At 47.8% G+C, this 14,309-nt stretch overlaps 1 protein-coding gene across 1 annotated transcript in view; it reads left to right on the top strand.

Moving 5' to 3' along the window:
* The first annotated feature begins 13,517 nt into the window (after positions 1-13,517).
* Positions 13,518-14,309, top strand: part of FAM241A (family with sequence similarity 241 member A) — a 43,342-nt gene continuing 42,550 nt past the window's right edge. Inside the window, exon 1 of the mRNA NM_001243959.1 lies at positions 13,518-13,854. Coding sequence (NP_001230888.1) covers positions 13,702-13,854 — 153 coding nt within the window. The 5' untranslated portion in view covers positions 13,518-13,701. The remainder of the gene's footprint in view (positions 13,855-14,309) is intronic.

A 14,309-nucleotide genomic window follows, 5' to 3' on the forward strand; every position in this document is an offset into this window, starting at 1 on the left:
CTGTAAAATTTAAGACGAAATTTGGTTGGGCGCAGTGGTTCATGCCTGTAATTCTAGCATTTTGGGAGACTGAGGTGGCCAGATTGCTTGGACTTAGGAGTTTGAGACCAGCTTGGGCAACATGGCAAAGCCCCATCTCTACAAAAAATACGAAAATTAGCCAGGTGTGGTAGTGCACGTCTGTTGTCCCAGTTTCTCTGGAGGCTGTGGTGGGAGGATGGCTTGAGCCCAGGAGGCAGAGGTTGCAGTAAGCTGAGATCGTGCCACTGCACACCACCCTGGGTAACAGAGCCAAACCCTGTGCCCCGGCCCCCACAAAAAAAAAGCTTATGACAAAATTTAATTAAATAGTTACATTGCCACTATTCAGAAAAAGAAGGCAACGAGGCCAAAACTGAGCAATTTACCAGCTTCCTGTAATGGCTCAGAATAATTATTCTCCAGCTCCTGAACACCATAGTACACATTTTATTTGGGAGTGTCAATGATGTGGAAAGGTCCAAGTTTGACAAAATTTCAGAAATTAAGAATTAAGGACTGTCCATAATTTAAATATTTAAGAAGACAAGAAATCATTCACTTTTGATTTTGTTTTTCAGTTTCTAATGGGTTGCAGAAGCAGGCGGGAGCTGATTACTATTCACAGATGGCCTAAAGTTTATGTCTCCAGTGTCCTCAGGTTTCCCCATTCCCTACCTAAGTTCTGCCCTTCATGAGGTCTGAAAAAGGGCTGAGAAATCACAGGCTAATCCCATATTGCTCTTTCTCTATATTGATCAAAGTTTGGCAAACATCTTTTTGCACTTAGTTTACTTAAGACAATATTAGACTTTTCCCAAGATATTTTCAATTAGAAATTAAGCAGAGCAGGAGTCTTCAAAATAAGCATAGAAATGGGATGAGTTTTACAGGGTAAGGACTTTCGATCCAAACCTAATTAAAATTTAGTTATAGCTGAATCAGCTCTCACATTGATTATGTTCCAACTACATACTGGGCACTTTGTAAAACACAGGGATAGTAGTAGATCTCCCATCCAGAAACCTGTAGTCTAATTGGAGAGAGAAGCACATAAACAAAGGAGCTGCTACGATGTGGTAAATGCTAGGACAGACGTATGCACGTATTATTGAAACTCGCCTTCTTTGTCTTTTACACCTAGACCAGAATTGGCAAATGCATGTGTCTTAGTCCATTTGTGCTGCTATAACAAAATATCTGAGACTGGGTAATTCATAAATAATAGAAATTTATATCTCACCGTTCTTGAGGTGAGAAAGTCTGCTATTGTTTGGATGTTTGTCCCTTCCGAATCTCATGTTGAAATGTAATCCCCAATGTTGAAGGAGGGGCCTGGGGGAGGTGATTGGATCATAGGGGTGGATTCCTCATGAATGGCTTAGCACCATCGCTGTGGTGATGAGTGAGTTCTCACTCGGTTCACATGAGATCTGGTTGCTTAATAGAATCTGGGACCTCCCACTTTTCTCTTTTGCCTCTGCTTTCACTATCTGATGTGCCTGCTCCCCCTTTGCCTTCCACCATGATGATGAGGCCCCCACCCAGAGCAAATGCCAGTGCCATGCTTCCTGTACAGCCCACAGAACCAATTAAACCTCTTTCTTTAGAAATTACCTGGCCTCAGGTATTTCTTTATAGAGGTGCAAAAATGGACCAACAAAAATCCAAGATCAAGGAATTGGCAGATTCGTTGTCTTGTGAGGATGCAGTCTCTGCTTCCAAGGTAGCACCTTTAACACTGTGTCCTCCTTTAGCAGAAGGAAGAAGGGCAAAGGGGGATGAACACTATGTCCTTACATGGTGGAAGAGCGGAAGAGAGGAAATCCACTCCCTCAAGCCCTTTTATAAGAGCCTAATCTCATCCACAAGAGCTCTGCCCTCATGACTTAATCACTTCCTAAAGGCCCTACCTCTTAACACTATCACATTGGCCAAAAGTTTCGTGAATTTTAGAGGACACATTCAGACCACAGCAACATGACACTGTGCCATCCTCATATCTCCTATTCCATAGCAGTCATTCTTTCCCAATAAATTTTCACAAGCCTTCTTGTGAAAATACAGTGTGCCACACAGTTGCTACCAGTAACTGGAACATGAGATGAAACCCATCTGCCTCTTCGTATCTAGGCTTACATCTGCTAGTACCGTATTGGCAGATACTATTTGGGGTCTGATTTCTTGCCCAGCTGGAGATACATACAGAATTCTTTAATTTCTGTTTCAGCTTTTTGCATTCCCTGTTAAGTCAACCACTAAGTTATTTACCATGTGAGGAAACCCAAGATCCAAGCTCATTTGCAGAGCATAGATAACAGATTTCCCATATGCAATGAAAAAGCTAAGCATACCTCATGCTATCAGCTCCATTCACGTAATATTAATGCTAACTAATATGTTTTGAGTATAAACTTAGATGCCAATAATACCCGTTATTTTGCAAATAAAAAAACTGAGGATTAGAAAGAGCCAGGATTGGAATCTAGCGGCAGAGTCAAGTCTCAAGTTTTAGAATTGTTAACTGCTAGAGTGTTCCACCTTACTTCTCCAGATCCTGGAGAAGTGCAGCATTCCTTCCAGAATTTCTTGATTCTCTTCATATATACCATTTTAAAAAACTCATTGAAGGCCAGGTGTGGTGGCTCACGCCTAAAATTTCAGCACTTTGGGAGGCTAAGGCAGGCAGATAGCTTGAGCTCAGGAGTTGGAGACCAGCCTGGACGACATAGTGAGACTCCATCTCCATCGAAAGTACAAACAATTAGCTGGGCATGGTGGCACCTGCCTGTAGTCCCAAGTACTCGAGAAGCTGAGGCATGAGAATTGCTTGAGCCTGGGAGGCAGAGGTTGCAGTGAGCTGAGATTGCACCGCTGCACTCCAGCCTGAGTAACAGAGTGAGACCCTATTTCAACTTAAAAACAACTCAGTGAGAGTAATAGGCTTAGCCAGGAAAACACATACAGGAAAGCAAATTTAGAAAAAATATTAACAACTGGACATTCCAGGTGAACACCCTGTGAATGTTCACTGTACTATTGCAACCTTTCTTAAGGTGTGAATTTTTTCAGAATAAAAATGTGGAGGCAAAAATGTAATAGACCTAATTTTCACTGAGTAAAGAGGGTTTTTCTCATTGCAGAGTGTTAAAATAATAGATACCTTGGAATTATAATAGGACAACTTATATGTATATCAAAACATTTTAAAGATCTTTGGGGAGGTGTTGGCAAAAATAATCTTAGATAATTTAATTATGATGATTAAGACACAGCATAAGAAAAATTCCTTCTTTTTTTTTTATTGTATACCTTTCTTTTTTTTTTTTTCTTTTTTATTGATCATTCTAGGGTGTTTCTCGCAGAGGGGGATTTGGCAGGGTCACAGGACAATAGTGGAGGGAAGGTCAGCAGATAAACAAGTGAACAAAGTTCTCTGGTTTTCCTAGGCAGAGGACCCTGCGGCCTTCCGCAGTGTTTGTGTCCCTGGGTACTTGAGATTAGGGAGTGGTGATGACTCTTAATGAACATGCTGCCTTCAAGCATCTGTTTAACAAAGCACTTCTTGCACCGCCCTTAATCCATTCAACCCTGAGTGGATACAGCACATGTTTCAGAGAGCACAGGGTTGGGGGTAAGGTCACAGATCAACAGGATCCCAAGGCAGAAGAATTTTTCTTAGTACAGAGCAAAATGAAAAGTCTCCCATGTCTACCTCTTTCTACACAGACACGGCAACCATCCGATTTCTCAATCTTTTCCCCACCTGTCCCCCCTTTCTATTCCACAAAACCGCCATTGTCTTCATGGCCCGTTCTCAATGAGCTGTTGAGTACACCTCCCAGATGGGGTGGTGGCCGGGCAGAGGAGCTCCTCACTTCCCAGTAGGGGCGGCCGGGCAGAAGCGCCCCTCACCTCCCGGATGGGGCGGCTAGCCGGGCGGGGGGCTGACCCCCCCAACCTCCCTCCCGGACGGGGCGGCTGGCCGGGTGGGGGGCTGACCCCCCACCTCCCTCCCGGACAGGGCGGCTGGCCAGGCAGAGGGGCTCCTCACTTCCCAGTAGGGGCGGCCGGGCAGAGGCGCCCCTCACTTCCCGGACGGGGGGGCTGGCCAGGCGGGGGGCTAACCCCCCCACCTCCCTCCCGGACGGGGCGGCTGGCCGGGCAGAGGGACTCCTCACTTCCCGGTAGGGGCGGCCGGGCAGAGGCGCCCCTCACCTCCCGGACAGGGCGGCTGGCCGGGCGGGGGGCTGATCCCCCCACCTCCCTCCCGGACGGGGCGGCTGGCCAGGCGGGGGGCTGACCCCCCCACCTCCCTCCCGGACGGGGCGGCTGGCCGGGCGGGGGGCTGACCCCCCCACCTCCCTCCCGGACGGGGCGGCTGGCCGGGCGGGGGGCTGACCCCCCCACCTCCCTCCCGGACGGGGCGGCTGGCCGGGCAGAGGGGCTCCTCACTTCCCAGAAGGGGCGGCTGGGCAGAGGCGCCCCTCACCTCCCGGACGGGGCGGCTGGCCAGGCGGGGGGCTAACCCCCCCACCTCCCTCCCGGACGGGGCGGCTGGCCGGGCGGGGGGCTGACCCCCCCACCTCCCTCCCAGACAGAGCGGCTGGCCGGGCAGAGGGGCTCCTCACTTCCCAGTAGGGGAGGCCGGGCAGAGGCGCCCCCCCACCTCCTGGACAGGGCGGCTGGCCGGGTGGGGGGCTGATCCCCCCACCTCCCTCCCGGATGGGGCGGCTGGCCGGGCGGGGGGCTGATCCCCCCACCTCCCTCCCGGACGGGGCGGCTGGCCGGCCAGGGGGCTGATCCCCCCACCTCCCTCCCGGACGGGGCGGCTGGCTGGCCAGGGGGCTGACCCCCCCACCTCCCTCCCGGACGGGGCGGCTGGCCGGGCAGAGGGGCTCCTCACTTCCCAGTAGGGGTGGCCGGGCAGAGGCACCCCTCGCCTCCCGGACGGGGCGGCTGGCCAGGCGGGGGGCTGACCCCCCCACCTCCCTCCCGGACGAGGCGGCTGGCCGGGCAGAGGGGCTCCTCACTTCCCGGACGGGGCGGCTGGCCGGGCAGGGGGCTGACCCCCCCACCTCCCTCCTGGACGAGGAGGGAGGATGCTCCTCACTTCTCCGACGGGGTGGCTGCCGGGCGGAGGGGCTCCTCACTTCTCAGACGGGGCGGTTGCCAGGCAGAGGGTCTCCTCACTTCTCAGACAGGGCTGCCGGGCAGAGACACTCCTCACATCCCGGATGGGGCGGCAGGGCAGAGGTGCTCCCCACATCTCAGACGATGGGCGGCCGGGCAGAGACGCTCCTCACTTCCCAGATGTGATGGCGGCCGGGAAGAGGCACTCCTCACTTCCTAGATGGGATGGCGGCCGGGCAGAGACGCTCCTCACTTTCCAGACTGGGCAGCCAGGCAGAGGGGCTCCTCACATCCCAGACGATGGGCGGTCAGGCGGAGACGCTCCTCACTTCCCAGACGGGGTGGCTGCCAGGCAGAGGCTGCAATCTCGGCACTTAGGGAGGCCAAGGCAGGCGGCTGGGAGGTGGTTGTAGCGAGCCGAGATCACGCCACTGCACTCCAGCCTGGGCGCCATTGAGCACTAAGTTAACGAGACTCCGTCTGCAACCCCGGCACCTCGGGAGGCCGAGGCTGGCGGATCACTCGCGGTTAGGAGCTGGAGACCAGCCCAGCCGACACATCGAAACCCCGTCTCCACCAAAAAAATATGAAAACCAGTCAGGCGTGGCGGCGCGCGCCTGCAATCGCAGGCACTCGGCAGGCTGAGGCAGGAGAATCGGGCAGGGAGGTTGCAGTGAGCTGAGATGGCAGCAGTACCGTCCAGCTTCGGCTCGGCATCAGAGGGAGACCGTGGAAAGAGGGGAGAGGGGAGAGGGGAGAGGGGAGAGGGGGGAGGGGAGAGGGGAGAGGGGAGAGGGAGCTCTATCTACCACACCACATCTCGGCTCTTTTTTTTATTTACATTTTTTTTTTTTTTTGAGACGGAGTCTCGCTCTGTCGCCCAGGCTGGAGTGCAGTGGTGCGATCTCCAAGAAAAATTCCTTCTATCCTTTCACTTTTGAGAATTAGTATCTCTAATCAGAACAACTTGACTAATTGGAATAAATGAAAAGAACAGCAGCCAAGGCACTCAGGTTAGATCTAGAAGAAAAGTCAGATAGAAATCATAGAATTTTTTTTTTTTTTTTTTTTTTTTTTTTTGAGATGGAGTCTCACTCTGTCCCCCAGCCTGGAGTGCCACGGTGCGATCTCGGCTCACTGCAAGCTCCGCCTCCTGGGTTCACGCCATTCTCCTGCCTCAGCCTCCCAAGTAGCTGGGACTACAGGCGTGCATCACCACGCCTGGCTAATTTTTTTGCATTTTTAGTAGAGACGGGGTTTCACTGTGCTAGCCAGGATGGTCTCGATCTCCTGACCTCATGATCCGCCTGCCTCGGCCTCCCAAAGTGCTGGGATTACAGGCGTGAGCCACCGCGCCAGGCTGAAATCATAGAATTTTAAAGGAGAGAGAGATTTTTCAAATTGTCTGGTTCAGCCTGCTCATTTTACTCACTATGAAATTCAATAGCAGAAATTTTAAATAAACTGCACAAATTTCTGCAGCCTGAGAGTGGCAGAACTAGCCATTTCTCCTGTATCCCAGTTTAGAGTTTATATCATTCTGATTCCTTTAGTAAGTGATGAAGAGCTAACTCAACACGGCTTATGGAAAAAAACTGGGGACAACATTATGGTGATAGATTTATGGGTTAACATAACTGAGAAAAGCATACAGGTGTAGCTCTAATATTTGGAGTAGCTAGCTAAAAATATTCATCTCTCAATCATGTATTCTGCTGGGCTGACTTCATTCTTATGCCCTATATGGTTGTCCTCCTGCAGTTCCAAGCTCATACCATCACAGGCCAATCCTGTAGACAATACTTTTCTTATAATACAAACAAAAGTCCCCAAATTGAGTTTTATTGGCCCTGATTGGCCTGACTTGTGCCTATTCTTGAACCAATCACAGTGGCCATGGGAGATGGGGAGAGTAAAATGCATTTAATTCACTTAGTAAAAGCCATATTCTCCATTCCAATCACAGACTGGGAGTGGGAGACTGGTCAATAAGAAAAGCTGGGGTATTGTTAACAAAGGAGTAGGTACACCTTACTGCTCATCTGTGAGTAATAAATGTGCTTTGCCTAAAAGAAAAAAGTAGGTACAGATAACAATAGCAAAACCCAACATTTATCCATAAATAACAGTAAAAAGAATAAAGTCTAAGAGAAGACAAAATCACTTTTTAAAAAAGTTTGAGGCCAGGCACGGTGGCTCACGCCTGTAATCCCAGCACTTTGGGAGGCTGAGGCAGGCGGATCACGAGGTCGGGAGTTCAATACCAGCCTGGCCAACACAGTGAAACCCCATCTCGACTAAAAATACAAAAATTAGCTGGGCATGGTGGTGGGCGCCTGTAGTCTCAGCTACTCGGGAGGCTGAGGCAGGAGAATCGCTTGAACTAGGGAGGCGGAGGTTGCAGTAAGCCGAGATGGTACCGCTGCACTCTAGCCTGAGCAACACAACTAGACTCCGTCTCTAAAAAAAAAAAAAAAAAAAAAAAAAAAAATTGGAAGGACTGTCACCAAAAAAAAATAATAATAATTAATTTGTTCTTTTGTACTTCAGAAATGAATTAGGACCGAGAGGCAGAGGAGATAAGGATACAGATTCAAGTCAGGAGATGCAATAAACTTTCTAACAATTAGTATTAGTTATTTGGTAATTGAATAGGCAGTATCATGAAGTAATGAGTTTCCCATAGTTGGAGGCCTTCAAGCAGAAGAAGGGTGACCATCTACCAGAAATGTTATAGAAGGGATCCTACGTTGGGTGATAGCTTGCTCTAAACCGCCTCTGAGATTCCTTCCAACTCTAAGATTCTAAATTATTGAGAACAGCATGAATAAAAGATCCAAACTCATTCAAGAACTAAATAATTCAACAAAAGGTAATACAACTTTCATCTATGAAGTTGAATCAACCAGACTTTGGGTGCCAGCAATCCCATTTTACAAGAAAAACAGATATAGATCTTTTTAAATGATTTATTTTTAAATTACAACATTAAAATTAATTTTACAAGGAAACACATCCCCCAGAGTCACATTGTCCAAAAAGCCATTTTAAAATTTTATCTTCCAAATTTGATCTTTTTGTTCACATAATTTCACCTCTGTGAGACTTATTTCCTAAGCTGAGAAGCTAAGTCCTGAATTACTCTTTTTACCTGCCTAGCTCCTGGGGTACAGGATAACTGAGTGACTCTGTGACTACCAATCTTCATTTTTTCACTTAACATTATATTTAAATGTTTATCACATTGATATAAAATCTTTACCATTTTAAGGCTTTACATATTTGTGTTGGTATACCACAGTTTACTTAGGCATTTTCTTACAGGAAGACATTTAGGCTACTTTCAGCTTTTCACTATAATTCTGCCTTGAACATCTTTATGCAAACAACCTTTTCCCCTTTTTGTTTTTTAATTTTTACTTTTATTTTAAATAATAATTGTACACATTTACAAGGTTCAATGTGATGTTTCGATATATGTGTACATTGTGGAAAGATTATCTCTAGATAATTAAGTTACCCATCAGCTTACATATCTTTTTTTTATGGTAAGAACATTTAAAATCTACGCTTTTAGCAGTTTTGAAATATGCATTATTATTAACTATGGTCACTATGCTGTGCACTAGATCTCAAAAAGTTACTCTTCCTGTCTAACTGAAACTATGTACCCTTGGGACAACATCTCTCTGTCCCCCACCCCACCCCTTTTTTAATTCTTTCCCAGGACTGGAGTTAGTAGGCCAAAGGGTACGGATATCTCTGTGGTTCTGAGTATGTATGCCAAAAGAATGCTATCAGTTTTCAGAGCTACTAGCAATGCCTGAGTTTAACCATTTCTCTAAAATATTGTTCACATTAGGTTTTATTCGACATTTTAAAAATTACTAACAGATATTAAACAGTGCTTAATAATTGTCTATATTTCCACTTTTTTCTCTAGCAATGAGTTTAAATAGCCTTCTCAATACTTTTTTTTTTTTAATAAAACAACTGTTAGTCTACCTTCCTACTGTAAGGAGAGAACTCAGCAGTGCATCTGAATGCAACAGAATCACACTAGAGAACGTTAATAGAGCAGAGAGGATAAAAATTAATTCCAACCCAGGCATAGTGGCTCACACCTGTAATCCCAGCACTTTGGGAGGCTGAGGCGGGCGGATCACCTGAGGTCAGGAGTTTGAGACCAGCGTGGCCAGCATGGTGAAACCCCGTCTCTACTAAAAATACAAAAATTAGCTGGTGTGGTGGCACACGCCTGTAATCCCAGCTACTCGGGGGTCTGAGGCAGGAGAATCGGTTGAACCCAGGAGGTGGAGTTTGCAGTGATCCGAGATTACACTACTGCACTCCAGCCTGAGTGGCAGAGCAAGACTCTGTCTCAAAAAATAAAACAAAAATTAATTCCAACAGAAAGAGCAAATTTCTCCTTCTCCCAATCAGAATGGACTCTCTGGGAAGGCAAGAGAGCATTAATAGAGCGTTGTTTAAGCTGATACAGCTTCCTTAAACTGAAAGAACACTAAAGGAAGTGAGGCCTCTCCAAGTTTCCTTTCCTTGAAATTTACATCAATTGTGCAAGAACCATAGTTTCCTGGAATTTTGGTTCAGATTCCAAACATCTCAAAAATAATTCCCTGTGCCCTGCTAAATAAAAAGGAAGCAGATGAAAATCATATGAGAAAAATTAAAGCATATAGGAAGCTTAGAATAACATTATAGTGTGTCAAAAATCAAACCAACAAATGAAGTTTGGGGTAGTTTCCACAAATAACTGCATTTGTTTTTCTAAGATTGTATTACCAATTGAGTCCAGAACTCTCTGATTTGCTCGTTTCTCCCTCTGGAAAGATGCACAAATGAAATAAGAATAGAAGAACATTAAAAATAATAAAGGCATGAAAGTGAAGGATTAAAAGTCCTTGTTCCCATAGCAACTGCACCAGCCACATTTGCACTAGACAGGCCATTCCTTAGACGTGCATCTGTTTCTTGCACTTATTTATTTCTGAGAAAGCACAAAACACACTAATAAAATCACAACAAAACTCCATATGATTTGACTTTGGGAGGCCAAGGTAGGTGGATCACCTGAGCGTAGGAGTTCGAGACCAGCCTGGCCAACATGGCAAAATCCCATCTTTACAAAGATACAAAAATTAGCCTGGCATGGTGGCACACACCTGCAGTCCCAGCTACTTAGAGAGCTGAGGCAGGGCAGAAGGATCGCCTGAGCCTGGGAGGTGGAGGTTGCAGTAAGCTGTGATCGTGCTACTGCACTGCAGCCTGGGTGGAAGAGTGACACTCTGCCAAAACACACACACACACACACACACACACACACAAACAAACAAAAAAAAACCACTACATATGATTTGAGACCAACATGTTATAGTTGCCTAGGTAATAACAATCTTATATTTCCCATGGGAAACTGGCAGTGCTAGCTTTATGTGTATATTTTTCACATTGTGCAGCAGAGTGAAAACAGCCCTCTCCTCCCATAAGATTAGGCTGTAATCTGTTTAATGTCTTTTGTGTAAAATGCTAGATTTATTTAAAGAGGTGGTTCTCCAGATCTCCAGGAAAAACCAGACTCTATGAACAAAAGAATAACAGCTTAAAGAAAAACTCACTCACTAAATTAAAGGTAAATGATATTAGGAAAAAAAAAAAAAGGTTCTGCCTTCAGTCCTAGGTGGAGATCCAAGGATTCTGGCTACTCTTTGGTAAAAGTTCTTGGCTTCTGCCAAGAAAATAACACAAGAATTGGATTAAAATGAAGCTTCATGAGAATAGGGACCTAGACCTGGGCCAAACGCCTAGTAGTGTTCAAAAAGAGAATAGGGACCTAGACCTGGGCCTAAAGCCTAGTAGCGTTCAATAAATACCTGCTAAAAAACTGAATTAATACACTTCTCAAAGACTCAAGAAGCCGGAATCTACAAAAGACCAGACAGTATACTCTAAAGGAATTTTGTAAGACTTGTCCCCTAAGCTGAACAAAGCTAACCTCTGTATTGTACCTGCCCAGCTATATAAATACTCTGTGCCTTCTGAGTCCATTTATATATAAGGAATTTCTGCTCACTTTAGCCTGATTGAAGAGTGCATAGTTGTTTGACTTATCAAGTTGCCAATCAAACGCTATGAGGGAGAACTTCAAAATGTGCCTTAGTTCATGGGGTTGGCAGTAAAGAGCTGATGTTCTCTGGGTTGCTGTATATAATTCCAAAGTTTTATCCAAAAAAGTTGATTTTTATTTTTTTATTTTTTTGAGACGGAGTCTTGCTCTGTCACCAGGCTGGAGTGTAGTGGCGTGATCTTGGCTCACTGCAACCTCCGCCTCCCGGGTTCAACTGATTCTCCTGCCTCAGCCTCCCTAGTAGCTGGGACTACAGGCATGTGCCACCACACCCAGCTAATTTTTGTATTTGTAGTAGAGACGGGGTTTCACCATGTTGGCCAGGATGGTCTCCATCTCTTGACCTTGTGATTCGCCTGCCTTGGCCTCCCAAAGTGCTGGGATTACAGGCGTGAGCCACCACGCCCAGCCAAAAAAAAAAGTTGGTTTTTATAAGAAACACTACTAATAGGCAAACCAAAATTCCAAGAATGAAAATGTTGCCTTCAGGGGAAAAAAAATGAGGCCCATCAGAGAGGCTACTGGGTTCCCATGGTGACATTTGTTTCTGATTGTATGTATATAATATTAAATACTCTTTTCTGGGGTTTTAAAGACTTTTAAGAAAGGGAATGAACCAGATTCATTTTCTTTCTAATTTTTGATATCCAACGGCATATTTTCTGGCCCCTAGAGAGATTGTTTGTGGGGGAGAGACAATCAGAGAGGGCATGTGTGAGAAACTATGTGTGAGAGATGGTGTGTGCGAGAGGTTGTATATGTGTGAGAGAGACTGTATGTATATGAAATCATGTGTGTATGAGAGGGATTGTGTGTATGAGAGATTGTGGGTGTGTGAGAAAGACTGAGAATCTCCTGACTACAAAAAACAGGAAACAGTTCTTTAAAATAAGCCTATGAGAGTCTGCCTATTTTAATTCCTTCTCTGGGCCTGAAAACATTTTAATAGAAGATCCCAAATAACTCTTACTCTTCTCCATGTGTACACATGTTTACTTTCCATATTTACTTTTCTGTATTTTACCTGTACAATAACCCATCATTTTCTCCATGTACAGATAAGGCATACACAGAAAAAATGTGATATTTTATTTAAACACCCCTCCATTTTCCTTGAATAAAATGGATGGAGTAGTACAAAAAATAATTATCAATTGGATATATTCCCCTCACCACCCACTGAGAAAGACATATTCTTACCCAGTTACAGAAAGATACATCATTTGATACACCATCAAACGACCCAAGGCTCCAACAAACAACACACACTAGGAAGCACTCAACAGAAAGGGACAAATACACAGACCTTCAGTGAGACACTAGGAAAGGAGGCTAAAGGAACAAGAGGGACAGTGAAATGTGTGTTCCTTGAAAAGGATGGGCAGATACTCAGGCAAGAACAGGGGGACCCTGCTGGAGAGTGTAACTGGGTGCATGTGTGTGTTTCTCTCTCACATACAAACCCACACACACTCATCTCTTATACAAATGCGCTTTCTCTTAAATATATCCATTGGCTCTCTGACACAAGTAGTTTCTCTTTCACACTTGATCTCTCTCAGTTTCTGTTGTTCCCTCATACAATCTCTCTCTCACACAGTCTCTTGCATACACATACAATCTCTCTCTCTCTTTCTCTCTCTCTCTCTGAAACGGGGTCTGGTTCTGTCGCCCAGGCTGGAGTGCAGTGGTGTGATCTCTGCTCACTGCAGCCTCGACTTCCCGGGCTGAGGCGATCCTCCCACCTCAGCCTCCTGAGTAGCTGGGACCACACTGCCACCACCACGCCCGGCTAATTGTATTTTTAGTAGAGATGGGGTTGCCCAGGCTGGTCTCCAACTCCTGGGCTCAAGCAATCTGCCCGCCTCGGCCTCCCAAAGTGCATACAATCTCTTATACGCAGTTTGTTTGATATAGAATCTCTCTCACACACACACACAAATCACGCTCAGCGTCTCTCACGCTCTAACGGTCTCTTACGCACAATGTCCCTCATACATACACACAGCCTCTCTCATCATGTACAATCTCCCTCATGCAGTGTATGTCCATAGTTTTTCACACAACACCCTTCTCTCAGTCTGTCGGCCTCTCTCTCAATCACACACACACACACACACACACACACACACACACACACACACACACACACCCCGTTGGCCCCGCCCCCTGTCTTGGCCCCTCCCCTGTATGGCTCCGCCCCGACGGCCGGGGGTTGGGCGAGCCAGTGACAGGAGGGGCCGGGCTGGTACTTCAGGCGCCCAGGCCGGCGGGGCGCGCTCCGGCGGCTCCTGTCAGCGGCGGGTGCGGCGGATCCCAGGGCAGCCTTCGGGCGGCGGCGCTGCCTGGTGCGTCGCGGCGTGGTCCTCCGGCGGCTGTCCGGGGCGGCAGGAGTTGGCTGCGGGATGTGCTCAGCCGGGGAGCTGCTGCGGGGCGGCGACGGCGGGGAACGCGACGAGGACGGGGACGCGCTGGCGGAGCGGGAGGCGGCAGGGACCGAGCGGGATCCCGGGGCGAGCCCGCGGCGGCGCGATCAGCGGCCGAAGGAGAGCGAGCAGGTGAGCGCGGGGAGGGGCGGCGGCGAAGCGGCCGGATCGGGGGCCGCGAGCCCCGCCCGGCGGTGGAGGGAAGGGGCCCGGCCCGCGGGCCGCGCCGCAGGTCTGCCCCGCGTGGGCACTGGCTCCGCGGCGCTCTGGGAAGTCGCCGCCGGGAGCTGTTAGACGGCGCTCCCGGGAGGAGCGGCGGGGTCGCGCGAGTGCAGACGCCAGCGCCGGCCCCGGGGTCGCGTGTCTGGCGGGGTCAGCGTGGCTCGTCCCCTGGCGTCCGGCAGAGGATTCTCAGGCTGGCGCCCAGGGCTCGGAGGAAATGCCCTCCATAGCGGTGATTTATTTAAAAGCCTCACTTGTAAACACTTCTTTTTCAACTTCGAGTCCGTGCCCTGCGCCAGGTTTAGGAGCCGGCGGCTCCCCTCCCGCCCTCCATCTTGCGTTTCCGAGCCCACACCTAGCGTGTC

Source organism: Pan troglodytes, chromosome 3 (assembly GCF_028858775.2).
Source record: "Pan troglodytes isolate AG18354 chromosome 3, NHGRI_mPanTro3-v2.0_pri, whole genome shotgun sequence".
Lineage (NCBI taxonomy): Eukaryota > Metazoa > Chordata > Mammalia > Primates > Hominidae > Pan > Pan troglodytes.